Raw genomic sequence first — 24,925 nt, 5'->3', positions numbered from 1 at the left:
TGCCCAGGGGAAGGTCGGGGAAAGGCCCAATGTAGTAAGTCTCGAATCTGCCATGCTGTGACCTTTGTTTTGACCCATGACTCACAGGCTGGAAGAGCTACCTGCATCTTTTTTTTTTTTTTTTTAAAGGTAGACTTTCCTATGAGCATCTCTGTCCAGGCTCAGCTCCCCTGAACTGCTGACTTCATTTGTGGCTCACTCCCTAGGGAGCCATGCTGATTATGTGACATTGCCCCTCTGCCACAGAGCTAACCTCAGCCACCATCTCCTCTCTCCATATACAGCCAAACTAGCAAGCAACACATACAGCCGTGCATCCAGAGGGCTAAGGCCGAGGCTCATTTGGTAGACTGCTTGCCTTCAACACACAACATGTGAATCCCCAAACATGCACATGGAACCATAGGAACACGCAGGGCACCCAAACATACACTCAGTACCTGTAATGCATAGGCATGTACAGGCAAGTGTGTACACACGTGCTGAGCACACACAGACACTTCCATGTGGAGGCTATGCACAGCACTCACGGGTGATCTGTACACACAACACACACACAAGTATTCAGCATAGTGCACACACACACATGCACCTGTGCACATATGCACTCACACCTCTGGTTCCTTACTCTGCCGCCTGTGGGAGTTGATGACTCTACTGCACCCCAGCCACTCCGGACCTGACAGTCTGGCAGGTGATTGACAGATTGCTACCCTGCTGATGGTTTTCTTTCTCCGTGCCTACTGTAGCCTCATGATCCCTCTCGAGGATGTTTCAGGGTCTCTCTGACTGGAGGTTATACTCTTTTCTTCTCTTCCTAACTGTCCAGATAAACACAAACGATATCACATTGGGCTCCTTTTGTGACCCTGAGCAGGCAGAGATCTCCCACACTTGGTGACTCGGCCAGCGAAAGAGGCTCAGTGACTTTGTTCACTTCTGTCTCCCTGTTTACCTCTGCTCCCTCCAGATTCTTCAGTTCCTTTCTCCTGCTACCCGAGAAATGTGCTCATGTCAATCCCTAACAGTGCTCAGCTCACAACCTCATGCCTGGGGTTTGTTTTTGTTTTTGTTTTGTTGTTGTTGTTTTTGGTTGTTTTTTTGAGACAGGGTTTCTCTGTGTAGCCCTGGCTGTCCTGGAACTCACTCTGTAGACCAGGCTGGTCTTGAACTCAGAAATCTGCCTGCCTCTGCCTCCCAGATGCTGGGATTAAAGGCATGCACCCCCAGGCTTTTAAAAAGAGTTCCTGTCCACCAAGGCAGCTTCTATGCCTGCAGGCTCAGGAAGCCGCAGACCTGGAATATGCCTGGACAAATCACACCTAGGTTGAGTGCTGCTGACTTCCTGGTCCTCATTCTCTGAACGCTGCTGCAGCACTGCCATCTTCTCAGCATCCCACACTGGGAATTATGAGGGGGTGGGAGGTTGGGAGGATGATGGGAGGATGGGTGGGAGGATGATGGGAGGATGAGAGGATGGGTGGGAGGAGGATGGGAGGATGGGTGGGAGGATGATGGAAGGATGGGTGGGAGGATGATGGAAGGATGGGTGGATGTGAGGATAATGGGAGGCTGGGAGGATGGGTGGGAAGATGATGAGATGATGGGATGATGGATGGGAGGATGGGTTGATGGGATGATGGATGAGATGGTGGGAGAATGATGTAGGTTGGGATGATGAGAGGATGAATAGGAGGGTGGGAGGATGGATGGGAGGACAAGATGATGATGAGAAGATGAGAGGGTGGGCGGAGTGTGTACAGAAAGATCCTTACTGTATAAAACACATTCAGGAGAGGGTGACAGTGGAGAAGCCTTCAACCACACCATTCTGCAGAAAGTGACATCAGCACAGGAAAGAGGCACTTGGAGCTGCCATGTTGACTTAGCACAGGACAGTGGTTTTTAACTTATCCCCACCCCTGACCATCTCAAGACATTTCTGTCCTCTCTCCCCATGTGGCAGAACTTGGCTGCAACCCAACTCCCCATCCAGTTGGTTCAGGATGCAAACCTTTATTAAATGAATAATTTGTGATTTCAGGTTGCCCTCTTTTTCTCTGGTCTCAGAAGATGGCAAGTGTGTGGGTGCATGGGTTCAGGTTCCACACAAGCAGGGCATTTTATACAAGGGCCGTGGACACCTCAGGACTGGGTACAAGGGACAATGCCTCGGATGAACAATTAGTTCATTGAAGTGTCCGCAGCCCTTCCTTTCTGAAGCATCCATTGGCACTTTTGACACTTACTGTGGAGAATGTAGTTTGCCGGTGTGTGTGTGTGTGTGTGTGTGTGTGTGTGTGTGTGTGTGTGTATGTGTGTAACATGATGTTCCTTGGGACTGGTGGTGAAGGAATTGAATTCCCAAATGTGGAATTTCCGCTTAGCTCAGGGCTGAGTGTTCAGGAGGTGTCTTGGCTCAAATATCTTCGGCTCTGGACTTGCAAGCTGAATCTTCATATCTTATTAAAAAAAAAAAACAATTGCCCACTTTATTAAAGTTATTCCCCACAGGCCTTTTGGCAGTTGGAAGCCTCCAGAAAACATCCTACTGTCCAGCTGATAAATATTGAATGTGAGTTTCCTGCAAATGGGTCCCTCCACTGCTAGATGTGGGAGCTCTAACAGCACTTTGGAGACCCTGCGGTGTGGCAGTGTGGCGGTATGGTGGTTAGTATGGTGGAGTAGTCCTTCCACCCTCCACTTCCCTATAGGCCCTTGCTCTTCTGAGCTGAAGTCACAGTTCCATCTCAGTGGAAAGTCCTGCATCAGATCCTTCACTATTCTCTCTGTGGCCTGTGTACACGTCCAGGCCCCCATGGCTATTCATGGCCATACTGATTTTTCCATAGCTCTGACTTGTGTCGGCCCTAACCAGGGGACAGAGGAGAAGAAGGTCGAGCCCCTATCCTCACATGATTCTCACCTGGTGATAGGCAAAGGGAAGCAAAAGGGGGAGGGTGCTGCTTACTCAATAAGATGGGGCGACTCCCTGAACATGGTCCTAGCTGTCAGCTCCAAAGCCTGTGACATGTGGTCAAGGAAACATGAGCAGTGTCCCTCACACTCCAGGAATGTGGGAAGGAGCAGAGATAGACCACAAGCATCAGCCACACTGATCTAGGGCTCACACAATAGTCCCCTCTGTCATGGTAACCCCATGGGACAGACTGCCATGCTGCTGTGGGGGTCACTCACGTGGCTCTCCATAGCTAGCATAAAGACTCCCAGCCCTGCGAGGTGGTACATGCCCACAGTCCCTGCGCTCGGCAAGGAGAAAAGAGAAAGATACGAAGACAGCCCGAATCTTCATCCCTTTCTCTGTGGCTGTGATAAAAACACTCTGACAAAAGCCCTCTGGGGAGGAAGGGCTCGCTCAAGGCTCAGTCTGTCATGGTGCAGAACTCAAGGCAGCAGGAGCCTGAAGCAGCAGCTCATGTCACACCCTCAAGCAGTACGGGCAATGGTGACTGCAGTCTGCTTCTCCACTCAGGAGTCCAGGACCCCAGCCCGGGAATGCTGCCGTCCACAGTGGGTAGGTCTTCCTGCTGGAGGCTTGTTCTCTTTTGGTGACTCCAGATCCTAAGACCTTGTCTTGGAAAGGTTAGGACCCCAGTGCAGGGGAGTTAGAGGCAATGGATGGCTTCTTGGACCTGTGAGGGAGTCAGTCAGGGGTTGCTGCTTCCTCGGCGGCTTGCTTGAAGTCCCGTGGGCACAGCAAGGGCTCACCAGCTGAAGTTGGAGGGTGGATGGCTGCGGAATGTCTTGTGGAGAGCTGGCAGGTGTGGAGGCCAGATGTACAGTAAATACAGTGTATAAATACGGTATGTAAATATGGCAGGAGGAGCCCATCTGCTGGAACTGGCCAGCCTGGGCAGGCAGGATGGGGAGACTACCCTTCGTGGGGCAAAGCAGGTGTGCATTGTGGGGGAATGTGTGTTTTCTAATGTTTCCGGATGCAGTCCTGGAACCTGGAAATCACCAGACTGCCAGGTGGGATGCTTTGTAGATGCTTGGCCCAGGGAGTGGCACGATTTGGAGGTGTGGCTTTGTTGGAGTGGGTTTATTTGTGTATTTCTAGTCCTTTATAAATCATTTGAAATCTGTTTAATTGTCAGCATTTGTGCTATAGAAGAATGTCATGGTTCGTTTTCTGTCAGCTTGGCACAAGCTAGGGTCATTTGGAGAAAGGGAACATCAACTGAGAAAACTCTTCCATGAGGTTGTCTTGAGGCAACCTTGCAGGGCATTTTCTAAATAAATGATTGATGGGGAGGGTTCTGCCCACTGTGGGTGGGGCCACCCCCTTGTTGGGTACACATTGAAGTTGTACACATTTGTAGCCATCATTTTGAGCAAGCTAACTATTCCATATCAGCCTTCCTGGTGTGCTGAGTTTACTTGTTTTAATATCTCCTGAACTTAAGTGCTCTGTGAGTTGAACCTGCTTGGCCTTTTCCAGAGGGAGCAAATGCAGAGCACAAGATGCTTTTCCCCTGGTTCTTCCCCTGGGCTGGTTTTCCTGGGTTCTGTAAGAAAGCAGGCTGAACAAGCCATGAGGTGCAAGCCAGTAAACAGCACCCCTCCATGGTCTCTGCATCAGCTCCTGCTCTGCGGCTGGAGACTGTCATTGTGCAACAAGACTACTTCAGAAAGCTTGAAGGAGTACAACAGTTGTCAGGGCTGGGTGCGATTACTCTGTGGCAGTGTTGTAGAATTCTCCTCCTGTTTTATTTTCCTTTGTCTTGGTGTCCAGTCCAGGACATTCCATGGATTGTCCTTCAGCTACATGCACAGCCATTTGCTCTCTTGTTCACAGAAGTCATGTCATTTGATAAATGAGCCGTCCCATCAACTCCCCTAAGAATGTGCTGTGTTTCCAGAGAACCGCCAGGGCCTGGCCACCCAAGTTGAGCACTTTTCTTGTGATTCCAAAACGTCAGTGCTCTTCCTGTGGCTTCTTTCTGCGAAGGTTTGAGTCCAAACACAAAAGCTCTGACCATCATGCACAATTGTATGCTCATTTAAAAAGTTTAACGGGGGGGGGGGGGTAGCCTCTACTGTTGTCTGCACTCTGACATAAATGTTAGAGTTTGTTGACTGACTTCTTTAAAAGTTTCCTGCTGGATCTGGCACTGAGATCACACTAAGTCAAAGGCAGGCTTAATCGTTTGCTGCCCAGGAACATGACGTTGCTCTTCACCTTCTTGATCTTGATCTTATTCATTGGTGTTTTGTAACGTTTAGCCTGGGAGTCATATGCCTATCTGGCTAGACTTGTCCCTAATGTTGCACCGTCTGGTGTTATGATGAATGGCACTGCTGTGTATGTTCCCATGTGCTGTGTGCCAAAGGCCAACGTGTAAACCTCTTCAGTTAGCTCATCATGCCACAGGGAAGTATTTTATTTTATCGTGGCTCAGTTTCTAGACAGACAGTGCTCTTTCAAGGCAGTGTTTTAGCTGTTGTTCCATCCAAAGCTTCTCGGCTAACCTTTGATGGTTTTATTACTGGGGCCATTTGTTATTCCATATAGCATGATGATGGCGAGTGTTCACTGTCTGCCCTTTGGATAATTTTATTTTTATTCTGAGGCTGTCCAGTTCCTGGCATCTTCTGTTTGGGTGGCCCAAGCTCAAGGTGTCTCCCGAGTCTCTGGCTTGCTTCTCTTTCCTTGTCCTCTGGTCTTTACACCATGGCTCTGGGTTATGCTGATGTCCGACCACCCATCCCATAATGGGATTGCTCAGTTAAGTTTGCTGTGTTTAGAAAAAATGGAATCTGAGAGCTGAAAGCCTCTGGAGATTGGTCTCAGACCCCTTTCTTTTAAAAGTTGCATATTGGTGTGTGTGTGTGTATTGTCTATGTGTGTGTGTGTATGCGTGTATGTGTGTGTTTGTGCTTGTATTATGTGGTTTTTTTGTGTGTGTGTCTGTGTGTGCGTGTGTGTGTGTGTGTGTGAAAGTGCATCTATGGAGGTCAGAGGAAAATTGTGGGAGTCACTTTTCTCCTCTCCCACATGGTTCCTTGAGATCAAACTCAGGTTGTCAGCTTAGTGGCAAGCTCTTTTACCCACTGAGCCAGCTCCCCAGCCCAAAGTCTTGTTTTTTTCTTTCTTGAACTTGAACTATACACAGATGTTAGAGGCACATGATACTGGGAGTTGTGGGCTCGATGATCATGCAGTCTTTTGGAGTAATTCACGTGTTCCGCTCATGATACTGGCATAGAGAAATTGGTTTTGAGCCACTTAATGAGGTTTCAGGGCAGCGTGTGAGGGGGCAAGCCCCCTCAGTCATTCCTGAGGATGCTGGTGTGGAAGGTGGAAGCAGCCATCTGAAGGCGTTTTAGAGCTCTTGGAGCGTGTGATCTTGGCTCACTCTATGGTGGCTCCTTCCTTCCCTCTCGACATCAGGTTAATTGCAGTGGATCTAAAATGCACTCCCGGTAAATTGTATTAGCATTTACATTTTTTCTCCCCGTGTGTTAAGTCAAGGATATAATGTACTCAAAGTTTGTTTTATCTTTAATGCCAAACTCAACAATCTCAAGTGGTTAGGTAATTGCTAATTATAAAAGAAACACACATTAGAAACCCACAGCAATATCACTTATTCCTATTATGGCCACATAAAATTATTTTTAATTGTTAAAGGCAAGAGTTTGATTATTTCTCCAGCATAATAAAATAGCTCCTCCTGTAAGTTATATAACCTTAAATTACTTTTTATTTTACCTCCTTCACCATTGTGTTGGTGTTTGTTTTATTTTCAGACATAGTCTCACACTGTAGCCCAGGCTAGCCTGGAGTCTACTATGTAGCCCAGCCTGGTCCAGCATTTTAACAGTCCTCCCACCTCAGCCCCTTGGGTGCTGGATTGTAGGTGAGCATCGCTTGGCTCTATATTGTCTTTTTTAAAAATATAACTTTGTATTTTCTGTCATTTTAAGTGTCCTTGTCCCTGAGAGCAGGTTAATGAGCCTCATCCTAGAAGCCCAGTGCACTCTGTTTCCCCAACTCATGTTCTCTTGTGGGTTTTGTTTTCCTTTTATCATGTGTGTGTGTGGTGTATGTGTGTGATGTGTTGCGTGTGTGTTGTGTGTGTGTTGTGTGTGTGTGGTGTGTGTGGTGTGTGTGTGTGTTTGTGTGTCCTTTGGTGAATCAGATACACCATGACCCTCAGACACTATGTGAATGAGTCTATGTGTCTAAGAGTAGTGCTTCTTTCTGAGCTGGCCACAGTACAGTGCTGGGGAACTCATAGATGAGGTGCTCTATAGTCCATACCCACCAGGAACTCAGCACTGATGTGCTCATGGCTCACACTGGAGCCTCAGTGTCCCCTGTTGTCTATCTCCATTACCATTCTGTCTGGGTGAGCCTTCAGCTTTCTCTGGGTTTATAGGCATTTTCATTGTGGGAGTGCACAGGATGACTGCTCCATGAATCATCCATGATTGTGGTTGTCAGTTACAGCTCTGTATATACACACACACACACACACTATACACACACACACACGTACATGTATATAGACACTCATACAGACACACAGACACACATATACATACATACACACATATACACACAAAATACACATATACACACTTGTACACATACATACATACTCACACACACATATATACACACACATATACACACAGACACACATATACACAAACATATATATACACATATACACACACAAACATACACATATACAAACATACACATATACACACAAACACACACATACACACAGACACACATAGACACATAGACATACAGACACACAAACTGAGACAAACACACCTATATAAACATATATACATACACACATAGACACAGACACACAGACATACACGCAGGCACACACAGACTCAGACACACACACACACACACACATAGACACATACACAAGCACACAGACACACAGACACACAGACACAGACACAACACACAGATACACACACAGACACACACACAGTCATAGGAAAGGCCACCTTGGTACAGCCTTTCTCTGCCACCCCATGCAGCTTATAGTCAGTCCTCTCCCTCAGGTGGGTGTCAGCTGCTGCACCCGCCTTGGGTGTCTCCCTTCTCATGTCCAAGCACTTTGTTCAACTGAAAACGCAGTAACTGTTTTTCCACGAGTGTGCAAAGGCCTGGGGAGACAGCTACCATTCTCCCTCCCCTCCATCCTGAAAGTTAGCATGAGCTGCATGCATGGAGTTAACAGTGTTCACACACGAATGGGAAGTTGGTCCATCTGATGAGAGGATAAAAGAGGGAAGAAAGCAGAGCCGTTTGCTGATTGGTTCTGAGCCGGGCTAACAGTCACCACTGCCTTCTATCCCTGGCCCCCAACCCTCTGCAGTGGCACAGTCACCTGGGGTTCCTGTCCAATTCAAGATGCTGGGTTATAAACATACTATTTCAGGGAAGCCCTGCGGGATAAAGTCTCCTCGTTTCCCAGCCTGAAGTTTTTCCTTTTTTCCCTCCGGTTTAGGCTTCCTGCTATTTAAAGACTTTTGCTTGAATGAAATCAGCGAAGCGGTGCCTCAGGTGAAATTTTATGAAGAGGTAAGACTCAGGCCTCTTGCAAAATTCCCTTCCAAAGTGTGTTCAGCTGAGCGTTGGAGAAATCTTAAGGACTGTAAACACCTTATGTAATTCAGAAGTTCATTAAAATCCTCACGGGTGCAGATGTCCAGCAGTGATGGCCATGCTCACAGGCCAGGTCTGACACACACACAGCTCAGGAGTTAAAGCAGCAGCAGTTCTCATCCTGTGAGTGGCAACCTCTTTGGGGGTTGAGCAACCCTTTCACAGGGGGTTACATGCCAGATAGCCTGCATACCAGATATTTACATTATGATTCGCAACAGTTGCAAAATGATTCGCAACAGTAGCAAAATTACAGTTACATAGTAGCAACGAAATGAGTTCATGGTTGGGGGGGTGGGTCACCACCACATGAGGGACTGTATTACCGGGTTGTAGCATCAGGAAGGTGAGAAGCTCTGCCCTAGAGGCTTTGGAGTGGGACTGGGGAAGAGTGTTGCTGAGACTCCAGAGGCTCCAGAGTTGTTCGGAAGTCACAGGCGGCACCTGGCTCTTGGCCATCTATAGATCTTGGTTGTGTCCATGAGAGCTGAGGCTGGGGGCTGCTGGGTTCTAAAGAGCAGCTAACCTGGGGCTTGCTGGCCATCTTGGAGGACTAGAGAGCCATGACTTTCTGGGGTTGGGGTCTCCCAAACACACATCCGCCTTCCCTAAGACATAGGGTCAAGTCTGGGGTTGGAGGGGCTTAGAGTTAGTATAGAAGTTTCTGAAAGGAAGTCTAACTTCGCTTTATGGGGTTAGAGGATGCAGACATCCTGGGAGCTGGAAGAGTAAGCCAGAGAGACCCTGGTAGGAGTGGCCTGTCTTCCATTGTGAACACACAACCCCATGTCCTGTGAGGGCGGCGCAGAACGGGCACTCTGGGTTGGTGGCTACTCAGTGTGGGTGCACTCAAGGTCACCGCAGCAAGGTGACATTTAAACAAGAGCTCTGGTGACCAGACTGGCCTCTGGGCAGGTTCAGAGCGCACAGGAGGCCATACAGCTACCGTGATGGGAGGGGCATGGCACTTGAGGAACTGAAATTGAGGAGGGCAGTATGGATGAGGGAGGAGGGGGAGGACGGGATAGTGAAACCACAGACACAGTGGCAGATTCTGATTCTAAAGCATCCCCCAGGCGCGTTGGGTGTGCCGATCTGCAGGCCTCTGCCACGTGTGCTTCACTCTGACTTAGTTTACCTCAGGTCTTTGTCTCTAGGCATGAGAGAGAGGTTAAAATCACCACTTGGATGGTAGAATGCCTTCCTGGTGTCCGTTGTCTCTCTTCCTTGTACGGTGAAGCTTTGTGATCAATTTCACAGACATATCGCTAGGATGTCACTGTAATGAAGTGAGCTGCCTGTCATCTGAACCCTTTCTCTGGCTCCTTTCTCCCTATGCTATGGCCACAGCCATGACTGCTTGTGGTTCTGGGGAGATCTCTCTCAGGCTTGCATCTTTATGGTGCTCTTACTAGACTAATTATAAACACGGATGTACAATCCTTGCCTGATAATTCCAGCCCTGGTCTTGTTGGATTGGATCTCATGGATGGTCTGCATTTTCCTGTGTGGGCTCATCTTCCTCACAGGCGAACAGCAAAAGCACATTTATACAGTAGTGTGACTGACAATCGATCAATGAGCCACTAACCTCCTGCAAAGGGTGTGGCTAATTTAGTGCCAGCAGACCCTGAGCCCAGCTCTTCCCGACCCTTTGGTGTATCATCAGTGACTCTTCTTCAGCTCCTCTGCTTTTTGGGGCCACTGAAGTTGGCCATGCCCAGATGCCCACACATCATCAAGTGCCCAGCATATTGACAGAATATCTATGTGGATTTTTGTTGGGAGTTGTCCCAATGCTGTTTGTGTTCTGTTGTTAATTCTGCATCTTCAAGAGGAGCTGCCCTAGGGAGCAGTCCATCACATACTTAGGTGATCTCATGTGAAACTTCTCCCCATTTTAACTACTCAATAAAGGCTAGAGCCTGGCATTGGGCAGAGGAGGGGAAAGGTGGGACTGGAGTTTCAGGGGGGGGGCAGGTAGAGAGAGAGAGGAGAGTAGGTGGGGGGAGGAGAGAGGACGGAGGAAGAGGAGGAGGGAGCCTTGATGAACCAGAACCATATGGCCAGGAGAAACTGCAAGTAACAAGGGATCTTTTAGCTGAGGAATAAGTTAGTAAGTATAGTGTTAGATCTGCTCAACATAGGCATATGGCTTATAATTATAATAACTGGGTTGTATGGCTTTTTTATACGGGGTTATTGGGGTTGGAAATTCTAGCAACAGATTTTGTCAGCTTCTCCATTATCTGTGCCTGTTGCTAGGTCGCTTTCCAGTGCTTTCCATGACTGTCATTGTGCTTCCTTGAACTGACAGTCATGGTCTCAGGAGGACCATTCTGCTCTAAGAAGGTTGTCTGGGGTTTGTGATGGATTTCGAATGAAGCACAGGTGTGACAGGCTGATGGGCTAGACCCAAAGGTGCAGCATGGAGGGTAAGGCGACCCTCCTTTCAGCTTGTTTTTGTGACAGAGAAATCCAGTGAGGTAGGGTGCCTGTGATCCATTGCAAGTAGAGCCAGGGCTCCTTTAGATGAACTCAAGTGGGGTTGCTTTGTAGATGCCCAGCGTGAAACATCAAATGTGCGATCACTGATGCTGGCATCCTGGTACCTTCCCCTAAGGTCTGCATAGCTGGTGACAGAAGCCTTACAGGGTGTCCAGGGTTCTGAAGCTTATGTGAGACTGAGGAATGTAAGCAAAACCTTGGAGATGCAGAGCTCAGAGTCCAGAGAGGTGGGGCTAGGACACAGAGGTTAGCTGGGCAGTGACATGTGCAGTCAAGCAGAGACTGACTGTATATGAGTGTATGGAGTCTTATCACCTGAGTACCAGCTCAGCTCTCCTACTATTATGAACTGTGTGCTGTAGTCAGGAAGTCCTTTGGGCAGCTGTGTCATGGCTGACGGCCTATTCCTTAGCAAGCCTCCTGAAAGAAAGTGAGCTGTGGGTCTCAACCACCAGCCGGTGCTCTCTCCACAGTTGTCTGATGTTCATGTGGGGTTAATTAGACACAGGTCCCAGAGCACAGACACGGTGCGGTGTGGTGCTTCATTTGTTTACAAAGCCAGGATTGTCTGTGTAGCTGCAGGAGACAAATCATGGAAACTTCCAGGAGTGAGCATCTGACTCGCCAGAAGCACTGTGCCTCATGGGTCCCCTGCACGCATCCCTTTATGGTTGTGTGGTTGTGTTCAGGACATTAGTTCTGGGATGGTGCGCTACCGCTCCAGGTTGTTTGTATATCAAGGGACAACGCTTTGGCCTCCGGTTGGCTGGGCATCTGTTCTAGCATTTGAGCCTTCTGGCATTAACCCTTGACTATTCCAAGACCAAAATGCAACCCGAGGAGTCAACCAACCAGAGGAATCAACTAAGCCCTACCTCGTCCTCTCTGATGGCTTGGGTACCCTGTGTCTGACATTGTCTGCCTTGCAATGGTGGCATCTATGCGGCTGCTCTGTGTCTAGTTTTCAGAGACTGACGTAGGATGCTTGGACCTGGTTATGCCAGCCTTGTTGAGACCTTCTGATCCTCTTGGGATGATCCCACAGTGTCGTCTACCCCAAGAATACCCCATTCCTAGCCCCAGAAGTCCCTCTGGCATGACTGCCAGCCAACATGCTACACTGCCGGACTGGATCCTGGTGACTTCTCAGTGTGGGAACTGTCTAGCTGCCACAGGGCCTTTGTGGTGACACCCTCTTCCCCCTCCCCCAAACTGTGACCTCACCTGCATGAGGGATCTTTGTAGGACTGACTGGTTTTGATTCCAGTGTATGAACGCCAGCCTGTAAGGTCAAAGCTACCCGCATGGGGAGCAAGACCCTGTTCCTGCCAGCTCAGGCAGACAGCTCTCAGGTGTAACACAGTGACTGTAATGGGGTCACACACACAGTGTGACATGCAGAAGGTGTCTCCACTTTAATATTTTATCGTTTTTAGTCTTGCCTTGAGTTGTCAAATTATGTGTGTAAAGAAATGGGGACAGTTTTCTGGCCAGGAAATCTGGAGATCAGATTACAGTAAATGAAATAATTACACTATTGCCACATGTCAAGGGTGTTTCTAAAAACCCATTTCACTATTTAGTCAGCACAAAGGCCAGCTGGGCATCTTTCCTGGCAGCTAGAAACGCAGTAGATTCTTCCTTCCTTCCTTCCTTCCCTCCTTCCCTCCTTCTTTCCTTCCTTCTGCTTCCCTATCTAGCCCAGGCTAGACTTGGCCAACCTCTTCCTGTCTCTGCCTCCAGAGGGCTGGGACAACAGCTATGCACACCACACCTGGCCTGTGATAACTAGTAGGATTGGAAAATCACGCTTTCATCCAGGAGTCCACGCCACCTCCAAACGCACACTTCCCTCATGTGAAGGTGGAAATCTCCTGATGAGTTCCGGTGACTTTCCCCTGCTGGAACTCTGCTAGAATGTGGACTCACTCCGCCTCAGAGCTGAGGTCCAGAGTGAGGTCTAGAGTGTGGACTCGCTCCTCCTCAGAGCTGAGGTCCAGCCAGCTTTGGAAGACTTGCACTTTGGAAAGAACTGGCCAGGCAAGTGGTCCCTGGCTTGTATGCCATGTGGGATAACTGTGGCCAGGGTAGTCTTTGTTTCCACATTCAAATGCTCAGGGTTATCACAGAGGGAAACCCGTTTGTGTTCCTAGCCGTGTCTAACGTGTGGCAACCTCATTATCTCCTCCTGCAAAACAGTCATTTTGAGGGGCATCGTTGCCTCGCTAATTTGTTTTATCTTGTGGGGAAGGGTTCCCGCCCGGGTTAGCTGTAGTTCTAAATAAAGCCGGTTTCTAGGAAGCCGTGAGCTAATGTTGACAACCTCCGGAAATCTAGATAAAAGAATACGAGAAACTGGACAATGAAGAGGACAGGCTACGCCGGAGCCGGCAGATGTACGATGCCTACATCATGAGGGAGCTCCTATCCAGCACACACGTGAGTGTCCCATCCCGATCCCCCGACAGCACCACGTGGGGCATTGACAGGGTCTCTGTATGTAGCCCAGGCCGACCTTCAACAGCTTAACAGTGTAGTGTTCCTACACACTAACACTGACACCCTGATGGTGGTGGTGGTGATGATGATGATGAGTGTTGCTGTATCATTTAGGGGTCTAGAATTGAGCCCAGGGCCTTATGCTTGCTAGGCAAATACCACTGAGCTAGGCAGTTATAACAATAAAGTATAATTGTTAGCTATACTTTAACAAGGAGGTGGATCAGAGTTCTATTAATATAAATCTTCAGTGATGTCTTGGGATTGATCAGGATTATAATTATTATGTTAATTTTATTCATGAGTAGTTAAATGATGGTTGAAATTATTGTCTTCCTTAGAAGTCAGAAAAACAATCTAATTGGGATAAACTGGGTTCTAGGAAGTGACTTAGGAGCAAACAGATTAATTAGCAAGGTAGAAATTGCAATCTGGGTGCTTCTGTACCAACACAGGCCATTTTTCAAAGGGCACACGGTCTTCACCTACTTCATCCAGGGCAGTGGCCACTAGCCACATGCGTAGCTACTTGAGTTTATTTAAAGCAATTAAGATGAGATGAAGTCACTTCTGGGATCCCCATGAGCTGTGTCTCAAGTACCTCAGGCTCCATGTGACCAGAGGCTCCCAAAGGCACACAAGAAGTATGACATTGCACCTTACACCATGTCAGGATGGGTGCCTGAATGCCCCCGTCATGCCCTAGCCCTTAGGATGTAGTTACAGTTTGTAGTGATGTGTGCGTGGCTGTGGCACATGCTGCCCTCTCTCAAAGCTTCTGTTGCTTCACTGTGCTATAGAGAAGAGATTGGATCCTGGCACGTGCTCACTGGGTGCCTTGGCTGGGCATGGCTGAGCCCTGGAGGACACACGTAGTCCATGGAGCCTGTGTGAATTTGGTTTTCCTCAGATCAGCTATGACAGGCACCTCAGCAGGGTTTTGCTTGAACAAAATTTGAATGACTTGCGGTGATCATCCCCCCGCCCCCGGGTTGAGTAAGGTTTTTTGTTTCAAAGTTAGAGGTGATGCTCTGAGCACTCTGGGATTGCATACCGCTTGACTGCTTCTATCCTGAACACTACAACGATTTAAACCAAGACTCAGAAAGCTGACCCCTCCGTGACAGGCCTATGTGTGTATGCCGCTGTCTAGGCTTCTCCCCAAGAAGCTTTTCCAGCCCAGGCTTTCTGTAAAGGAGACCATGGGAGTGAAGATAGTCAGAGTCTCAGATAGGTAGAATGTGTTCCCATCTCTGTGAGTTAAAAGAAATGGAAAGGTCATTAATTACTGAGAAACAATTTGAATAAAGGAGACCACGTTGAAAGGTTTCTGGAAGACATAGTTTGTAGCCCACATCAACAGAAGTTCCGTTCTGTTTGCCCTCTGCTGGGTCTCAGTGAGACCTCCGGGCCCCAGAGCCATCTGCTACTGTGGCCTAGCTTGTGTTGAGGGCTGAGGTGCATGGCCCTGCATCTGTTTTCTCTGACACAGCAGATAGCTTACATCTGTAGACCTGTTCATTAAGGAAATGGTTATGTCCATAGTCAGGCAGTGGTAGGCCTCCTGACACTCTGTTGCCATGGGAACCTTGACCTGCTGAGGGGTCTATTCTGGGCACCCAAGGAAGAACTCTGGGTACCCAGAGGACAGTATGTGCTTGGAGTGTCTGCAGACAGCCCATGGGTCACTCTTAGGGGATCATTATGTCAAACCCTCTGTTGTAATGTATGATCTACAGACATGTCACATCCTTATTTTAAAAAATGCTGTTTTCCTTTCTTCTTTCTTCCTTCCTTGCTTCCTACCTTTTTTTTTTTTTTCCTTTTTAAAGCAATTCTCAAAGCAAGCGGTAGAGCATGTCCAGAGCCATCTCTCCAAGAAGCAGGTGACAGCTACCCTTTTTCAGGTAAGATAAGAATACTTCAAAACAAATGTCCCAACTCACCTCCTTAGCAGCCTTGGTAATGTTTCCTCAGCTCGTCAAACATGCCGATGTGCATGGCTGTCTGCTCGAAGCATGTAGGTCCTCTTGCCGCAACCTGCTGCAAGTGCTGTCAGGCATCACAGATGTTCCTGGAAAGAGGCTGCTGGCTGTGGGCAGTCTTGTAACTGTATGTTCTGGAAATCCGTTGAGCCAAGACAGAGCCGAGCCTTCCTCCTGCTTGGCACTCAGTGTCTGTGATAAGCCGGGGTGATGCAGCTTGTGATTATCCTCTGGATTAAGTGAGATTTATGTTCCAGAGCTAGAGGTGATGCTCTGGGCACTCTGGGGTCGCATACCGCTTGACTGCTTCTATCCTGAACATCACAAAGGTTTAAACCAAGGCTCGGAAAGCTGGTCCCTCGTGACAGGCCTATGTGTGTGTGCTGCTGTCTAGGCTGGCCGGCTTCTCCCCTGAGAACCTTTTCCAGCCCAGGCTTTCTATAGAGGTGGCTACGGGAATGAGGGCATTCAGAGTCTCAGATAGATAGCATACATTCATGTTTCTGTGAATTATAAGAAACAGGAATCTCATTAATCAGTTTTCAAAAGTGAAGTGAATGGATTCACCCTTTATTGAATTACCAGTTTTTTTTTACAGTAAGATACTCAGGTTAGCCCCTGGATCCTCTACCTCCCCATGGCTATTACAGGTACATGCAACTGGACCTCGCTGGTTGAATGTCTTAGAACAGAGCAAACTTCTGCAAAACAAAGTCAATAATTCTCAGATCCTCAGCACATACTTAGCGGCACATCGGGCATTGCTGTTTTCTTGGCGTTAGCTGAACCTGTCTGTATACTTCAGAACATTCCCAGAGTTAAGATTAGAGCCCTGGATACCCTGACAAGTTGGGCGGGTCATTAATAAGAAATATACACGAGCCAGGTTAATAGTGAAACACAGCGGAGGATAATTTCTGGAGCATGGGCACACTAGAGAAAAGAATGAAGAGGTCCACCCCACTCCTACGTCCATCATCTGGGTCCTGATGTGAAGATAAGGTTTAGGCTATGTGCTTAGCCGAGCAGTCCTGATGATGATGCGGTCATGTCTATCACATTTGTGTTCTGATGAGTTCTTAGAATCACATAATCCATCTCCTCTTCCATATCAGCTGGCGCTGTGCTTCTCTGTGCTTCAGCCTTCTGCTCCTCCTAGCAGGAGCACAAGACTCCTGGGGAAACCCCAGTTCTCTGCTACCTTGTTATCCTAAAGCCTGGCAGCTGAGGGGAGGAACATAGTATCTTTTTAGCTTGTCCTTATCCCTTGCCTTGCTGGTTACAGGAAGAGTCTATGTTTCAGTTCTGGGCCTGCCACCCTCTCCTGCCGCTTCCTCACCCAGCTTGCTTAGAGATTTGGTGAGGGTGGGCACACACAGGGTGCTTTGCAAGGGGCCTGCTCTTCTCACTGTTCCTCAGTGAAAGCTGAGACCAGATATGTCGTGTTTTATAAAACTAAGGAGAGGAAAGAAGGAATATGTTTGGTGGATGTGCAGTCAGGTGTGGGGGAAGGAGGCATGTCTTCGGGTCCATGCTGAGGCATCCCTTCCCCTTGAGGGACCAGCCACTTAAAGGTGTAGTATAGAATAGAGTTTAATAGAGTTTATTCAGTGCATGGGTAAGGGAGTTGAGGGAGTACACACACACACACACACACACAGAAAGAGAGAGAGAGACAGAGACAGAGACAGAGACAGAGAGAGACAGAGAGAGAAGAGTAAAGGCTGGCCATGGAGATAGGGGGGAGGGAAATGGGGAGAGAGGGGGAGCAGGAGCAAGAGGATAGAGTAAGAAAGCAAGAGAGGGAGAAGGGAGCAAGCAGCCCCTTTATAGTGAGTCAGGTACACCTGGCTGTTGCCAGGTAACTGTGGGGTGGAGCCTAGACAAAATGCTAACAAGATATCTTACAGTGAAATAGTGTGGTGCTGATGTCTGCATTGCCGCCTCCATCTTTGTAGTGTGAGTGCTTTGGTTTTCAATTGCTGAACTGTACCATAGACTACACAGCATATCTCTTGAGGTTCTGAGGAAATGAAATACAGCATTAAGTAAGATTTAACTTCAAGAACCAGCAGTGACCGCTTGCAGTAAAGAGTTTTAATTTAACTCTTTGGTTATTTAACTCTTCATTATTAATTAACTATTTTTATTAGCCGTTTGGGATACCATATCCAGTATCAGGAGTGGAGGCCCTGGCAGTCCAGCCAGCCTCTGCTGAGCTTCTAGGCTGCACTTCTAGTGGAGATGGCATAAAGCCAGAGAAGAGACACTAGGAGGGGCTTATTGTTTCATAGTTATCCTTTCTTGAGAATGTAGAGTCCCCAGAGAATTGTATTCATCCCTTCTGAGCACCTAGGTGCTCTCTCCACCTCCTGCCTCTAGGAAGTCCCTTTAGTTCAGTGTCACCGAGCTGGGGACCAGGCTTCTAACATGTGACCCTGACATGCACAAACCACACTCCATTCCACTCTTGGCACCTCATTCTCCATTCAAGTTTAGCCTCAGTAACAATGAAACAAGATCACTACAAGCGAGAGTTACAGAGACTAAGGAAGTATCATGCTGGCTCCAGGGCACACCCACCTACAAGCCGCCTCTTTAGCACAATGGAGCTGTTAGTATGGCTCGGGGCAACTTGCATCCTCCCAGTCTAGTGATGAACTGGATGAATCGCTAGATGGACAGATGGAGGGCTATTGTCTTGTGAAGTCACCTGAAGTTTACAGTGCGACATGGTATATCAAAGTCAATTCAAAGGGATCAGTTGATACTCCTATGTTTGCCAATCTGCTTTAGAGAGAACTAATTGTATAGGCAGATTTGGAGGTGAGAGAGAGACCTGGCTGGTGGGTGACTAAAAGGTGCTCTTCCCTGTGCTCCGCAGGTGACACTCTTAAATTTCATTTACTTGGTTGTCATTTATTAGATGTGACTTTCCACTTTTACAGATCGAGGTAACTGAGGATTCTAGTGGGAAGGTGTGCTTGTACCCCCACTGCTGAATGCTGGCTTTGTGTCCTGGAGTGTATGTGTGTGTGTGTGTGTGTGTGTGTGTGTGTGCATGTGTAAGTGTATATATGAGTAGTGTGTATACATGTGTGCATGTGAGAGCGCATGTGTGTGTGTGTGTGTGTGCATGTGTAAATGTATATATGAGTAGTGTGTATACATGTGTGCATGTGAGAGCGCATGTGTGTGTGTGTGTGTGTTGGTTCTATAAAGTGCCTGACAAAAGCCACTGAAGGGTTTGTTGGGGTGTAGTCCATGGGAACACAGCCATGGTGGTGGAGAAGGTGTAGTAGCAGGAGTCCACAGTCAGGAAGCCAAAAGGGATAGAAGCAGCTGCTCCTGCAATGGAGCTGCTCCCTGCATCCACAGGCTCTTCCCTCACAGACACACTGGGAGAAGTGTCTCCATGGTGATTCTGGACCCTCTCCGATTGGGAATCAGTAGCTATCGTCGCAGGTTTGATTTGTTAAAACATTGCCAAGGTAGTGATCAAGGGGTCCTAGAGAGGCTGTGCTGCTCCTCCATTACTAGGAAGGATGGAGCATTTGATGGACCAGAAGTGTGAACTGTGAATGAGCACACTCTTTCTTCCCTGTGGAGAAAGTCTATTAGAGGAGCATGCGACCTCACTGCTGAACCCTCTCCTGAGCCCCCTGCCTTCTGGACACCCCTACCGTCTCTACTCGTTCTGATATACTCTGGGTGAAGACACCAAAAGGGTTAAGTTTCTCATCATTCAACATATCAAGCAGATCAAGATATTTTCCCAAGAGATCTAATGGACTCTGGCGAACTCTGAAGCATGGCCATCTGCCAGCTTGTTCTCAACTAGAGTGTGTGGAACAGTGCGAGGAGGAGCAGAGCCGAGGCAGAGAGTGGTTGATCCCCACTCGGGGACCCGCCAAACTCTCTCCAACTCACAGGGTACTCATTAGAAGCCCTGACCACACCCACTGAGCCCCACAGCCTCCTTCCTTTCTCTGAGTCTAAAAGGTATAACATTAATTAGTTAATAACATGACCAATTAGGACAATTAACTGTGGGCCTATCAGCTTCTGGTCTTTAAAACTCAGTCCACGTGGATGAGGCGCATAGCAAGACATGCTGGGAAACTCACTCACAGGGCCCAGTGCCAGATGTAAATGCGTGACCCCCTTTTCAAAAGCGGGGTCAGAAAAAACTCAGTCCATGTAGATGAAGTGCATAGCAAGGCACGCTGGGAAACTGACTCATAGAGCTCAGTGCCAGATGTAAATGTGCAACCCTCTGCAGAAATTAGTCTGAATTCCAAGATGGTGACTGAGGGCCATATAGCTAAGGGCTGGGAGCCTTTATGTACCTCAGGAAGCCAACTCTGGTCAGTAAGGAAGTGATGGCAGCTCGTGAAGAGCTTCAATGCAGTAGGAGCTGACAGAGATGATAATCCTGGAATGAGCCTAGTCATGCTGAGGGGGTACAAGCATGGGGATAGCATCCCCTGAGTAGCATCCCGAGGGCAGCATGTGGAATAGCACAGTTGCTCACCTCAGGCCCAAGGCCACTGGCAAGCGTCTTTTCTCTGATTCATTCCTATTTACATGGTGGTGTTTCTTCTCTGTTCTTTGCAGCCATACATAGAAGAAATCTGCAAAAGCCTTCGAGGGGATATTTTCCAAAAGTTTATGGAAAGGTATGCGGCTTGATATATGCACGATACATTCCCCCAGTATGTGCTGCTTTTCCCCCCCACAGACCCTTCCTGACCAAGGACCCCCAACAGCCCTTTGTCACACTTCCTCCTTGATGCTTTATGCTATATCTCTGGGGTGTGTAGTCCTTGACCCCCACATTCTACTTCAGCTTGTTCTAAAATTGACACAGCCCGGAGAACTTCCATTTTACAAGGACCATAAGGGAAGCCTTTGCTAATTTGGCACGGTGGCTGTCTTTTTACCTGATTCACATCTTAGGATCTTGAGGCACGTCTCCCAAGGCAGGGCAAGCCTGGGAGAGGACAGATATGTACTCCCTGGCATTGTTTGCACACTTAGTGAACTCGTCTCCATGGGTTTCCAGGCTGCAGGGTAGTGTGCCATCCGGTATTTTGAAGTTGGTCGGCTCTCCTTGGGCTGTTTACGCACGTGTCGCACAGTTTGCATGCAGAGCTCCAAGCCTCTGAGAGCAGCCCCCTGTGTGTGTTCCCCTTGACTGCATGGGTTGTAATTCTACTAGAATGGAGAGATAATTTACCCTGGAATATGCTCAGTATCTTGGGGACTGACATTCATATATGTGATCCTTGGCATCTCATCCTGGGGCCAGCAGAAAGCTCTAAAGAGGCTCAGTAAAGCCAGGGAGGAATACAGGCTCAGAGTTGAGCTTTGGCCTCTTCGAGGACCAGCCCCACAACCTATATTTCTCAAATCTGGCTCCCAACTCAGAGTCCATCTTAAGTCTTGTGTGACTGGGTTCTACATGTTCCATGCCTTGAACCTGGTCTATCTTTACCTCAAGAGTTGGTGATCCCTCATCGTGGGACACCAGGGGTGTGACTTGCTTTGTAGGCAGCACTCACACACACACACACACACACACACACACACACACACACACACACACACACCCTAGGGTGTGAAAACACATTTTACAGCAATTCAAGTTTTAGGTAAGTAAATTACTTTGAATATCAATTTGTTCATTTCAACATTTTAGTTTGAATTCTCAAAGTAAAAAGAAACAAAGAAAGAAAATCATGCATGCTTGCTGTGAGTGTGGAGTTTGGGTTTGGAAAGCACGGGCCTTGAACATCACCAGAGCTGTGCAGGCAGGTGGGTGGGGCACTAGGGGCTTGAGGGCTTTCCTGTGAGCCCTGCCATCTATTGGGAAGGAGGAGAAACCTCAGAGGTGTGTCTGTGGCTCCCTGCGGCTTCTGGGGAGCATAGAAGCTGAGAGCAGGGAGGCTCAGAGCCCAGCAAACAGCATGGCCCTCTTGTCCTGAGCTTCAGCATCAGAGCTGGAGTGGCAGCGGGTGAGCCTGAGTACCTCCCACATCCAAGGTTTACCCTCTGACTCCCTGAGGGCCTTGGGGGTCTGGCTGCCAAAGGCCCGTGGTCCCTAGAGATTTGCATTCTGTGCCCAGGTGACCCTGGAGCAGAGACTCTGCTAGACAGCCAGGGGATATCTGTGGCCCCTGAAGAGGAGTCTACCACAGCAAGTTCATGCTTGACTGGCAAACAGTGCCCGCTATTCCAGCCCCTGAGCTGACCAGAACTCTAAAGCTGGCTGTAAATATGTCAGATCCTGCCAAGCCCAGACTCTGAGAAGAGGGGAGTCCCAAAGGTTGATGCTTCCTCATGAACCAGTGCATTATTGGACCATGAGCCTCGTAGAGATTTTGGAGGGCCAGAGGGAGACCCTCTAAAGGCCATTTTTAGGTTCAAAGGGAAAGTTGGTATGTGCTCACAAAGACCACTGGGATTTGGGTCATTGGCATTGGAAGTCTTTTATTGAGGGCCTGTTTAGTGATCCCTGGGGGAGGGCATGGCAGTTAGCAACTTACCCATTCTCCTAGAATTTTATAAGATCCCTCCCATCCCCATTTATAGAACCTTGGATTCTGTGTCTTTATGAGGAATCAATCAGAGACTAGGTGAGATGCGACCTCTGATTCCCCTCACCTCTCTCTTCCCCTACCTCTTCCCTCCCTTCCTCTGCCCACCTCCCTCCCCTCCTCCATTTCTTCCTTCTTTACTCCCCACTCCTTTCTCCTTTCTCTAGCTCTAAGGATTGAATCCGGAGCCCCATACCTGTCAGGTAGACATTCTACCACCATGCTGCACTACCGCAGCCCACAGTCTGCACTTCTCCTGGACCTCTGTAATAACAACCCCACACCAACATCCTGCTCATTGATGAATAAACAAACATAGGAATGTCTGTGTTATGAAGAAGGAGGGTAGACATGTGTCCACTGAGTCCATTTGTCCTTTGGGTTGTTTAGAACAGAAGTGGAAATCTCTAGGGACCAAAGACCTTTAGCAGTCAGAGCCCAAGATCCTCAGGAGGTCAGAGGGTAAACCTTGAATGTGGGAGGGACTCAGGCTCACCTGCTGCCACTCCAGCTCTGACTCTGATGCTCAGGACAAGAGGGCCATGGTGTCAGCTGGGCTCTGAGCCTCCCTGCTCTCAGCTTCTGTGCTCTTCAGAAGCAGCAGGGAGCCACAGACACACCTCTGAGGTTTCTCCTTCTCCCCAACAGATGGCAGAGCTCTCATGAAAGCCCTCAAGCCCCTAGTGCCCCACCCACCTGCCTGCACAGCTCTGGTGATGTTCAAGGTCCTTGCTTTCCAAATCCAAACTCCACACTCATAGCAAGTGCGCATGAATAAAGACAGTGATTGGCAAGCAAGCAGGAAGACCAGTGTGAGGGGGAGGGGCTCTCTGCTGTATTCCATGCGTCTATGAGGAGTTCAGGAGCCTGTTGGTCTGGGTCCATCTGTTCACCCACACATGACCTTTGTCCAGTTATATTTGCTGGCTTTGGTCTTGGCAGTTGTGAAAGTGAGGTCAGAATGCCCTGGTTCATGGAGCTGTTGAAAGGAGTCGATGAGCCTTGTGGATTGGACACACAGTGACCACAGGCTGTGTTTACCACTCTTAGAATTATGTGTGTACATTGCTTGTCTTTTTGGTTGTTTAGAACAGAAGGTCTAAAAGAGTGGTCATGAGTCATCAGTGGCTACAAATTGAAATGTCCCTCCTGTAAAGAAGAAGCCAGTTCTGGGAGGCAGTGATTCTCACTGATCTCAAAGTGGCAACTTTGTTGCACTGGTTGCATCAATATACCATCTTGGAGGTGATCTCAAAGTGACCTCAAAGTGGCAACTTTGTCACACCGATTTGCATCAATACACTGTTAAATCAAATATTACATGAGACACATGACAGTTGAGGAATGCAACCGAGTCTTTTCATTTAAACAGAAAAAATATTTTATTTTGTGAGTTGTATCTCATCATACCTGCCCTCCTCCCTCCACCTACTCCTTCTCCCTTCAGCTACTTCTCCCTCCAGCTACTCCTTTTCCCTCCAGCTCTTCCTCCCCCCAGTTACTCCCACGTTTTGTTTCTTCCTAAGTTCATGGTCTTTTCTATAATGGCTATTGCTATGTGTATATACGTGTGAATTTATGTCTAAGTGTGTGTGTACAGATACTCACACAGGTTATGTAACCTGAGTCTGTTTAGCTTTGCTCACATGTACATATGTGCAGGGCTGGTCACATGGGATTGAACCTATGTGGGTGTTTATCCCTGGAGTAGACTGGTTTTCATTTAGGAGTGGGACCATGTGAAATGTCTCCTGTCCCTGTTGATAGGTCACTTGGTATTATTGCTGTGATGGTCTTGTTTCAGCAACCATTTTGCTAAGAGTTCATGGGTATGGTGTCCCTGTCATATGTTGGTCCTCTGGTCTTATAATCTTTCTGCTCCCTCTTGCAAGCTCTTCCTGAGCCACAGGTACAGGGGTTGCATTGGAGGTGTGCCAGCTGTAGTGTCTGAGAATGTTTTTCTTGTGTGAGAGGCAGCACAGGAGTTGGATCCTATCCCATGGGCTCTTCTAGAACTCCATTTAGGTGCTTATGGAACTCTCCAGTAATTATTTATATTCTCTTTTAGTGATAAATTCACTAGATTCTGTCAGTGGAAGAATGTGGAATTGAATATTCACGTGAGTACCATACTTTCTGCCCCCTCCCTTTAAATAAAAACTTCCTTAGCCCTAAAGTCATGAGAAAATGCTTTGTTCTGGAACATTCTTCCCAAGGGTATGTGGCAAAGTGCAGATGTGCTTCCTACAAGTCCGTGGACTAAAAGCCGGCCTCCCATGCTCAGTGATAGGCAATTGCAACCCTAACTTTCATTCCTCACATTTGTGTGAGAGTGAGCCTACGTACGGAAGAAGGGCTAGTTTGGGTTGCAATTGATTGACTCTTTACCAAAAATAACAGTGGAGATGTAAGCCTTCCTTTCGCTACCATGTCTGCTCAGTCTGGGCTCTTACCACACTGTGACGTTCCTTTCACCTGTCTTACTGTAAGATATAACAAAACGAGCAGAATAGTTTTCTAGAGTAAGGTTTCAAGGTTGTTTGGTTTCCTTTTTCTTACTTTGGAATTGGCAGAAGTGGGGGTTGGGTATTCAGCTCAATGGTAGAACACTGGGCTAGCCAGTGCAGGAATCAGTCTCTCTCTCTCTCTCTCTCTCTCTCTCTCTC

At 48.1% G+C, this 24,925-nt stretch overlaps 1 protein-coding gene across 2 annotated transcripts in view; it reads left to right on the top strand.

Annotated features, from left to right (window-relative positions):
- Window positions 1–24,925, top strand: part of Grk3 (G protein-coupled receptor kinase 3) — a 103,321-nt gene that overhangs the window by 32,658 nt on the left and 45,738 nt on the right. Inside the window, exons 3-7 of one of the 2 annotated variants that reach the window (XM_031337428.1) lie at window positions 8,511–8,584; window positions 13,514–13,615; window positions 15,508–15,582; window positions 20,278–20,339; window positions 24,328–24,379. In XM_031337428.1, coding sequence (XP_031193288.1) covers window positions 8,511–8,584; window positions 13,514–13,615; window positions 15,508–15,582; window positions 20,278–20,339; window positions 24,328–24,379 — 365 coding nt within the window. The remainder of the gene's footprint in view (window positions 1–8,510; window positions 8,585–13,513; window positions 13,616–15,507; window positions 15,583–20,277; window positions 20,340–24,327; window positions 24,380–24,925) is intronic. The other variant, XM_031337429.1, reaches the window with a different exon arrangement.

This window comes from Mastomys coucha, unplaced genomic scaffold (genome assembly GCF_008632895.1).
Source record: "Mastomys coucha isolate ucsf_1 unplaced genomic scaffold, UCSF_Mcou_1 pScaffold22, whole genome shotgun sequence".
NCBI lineage: Eukaryota > Metazoa > Chordata > Mammalia > Rodentia > Muridae > Mastomys > Mastomys coucha.
This window is presented reverse-complemented; position numbering and strand designations above follow the sequence as displayed.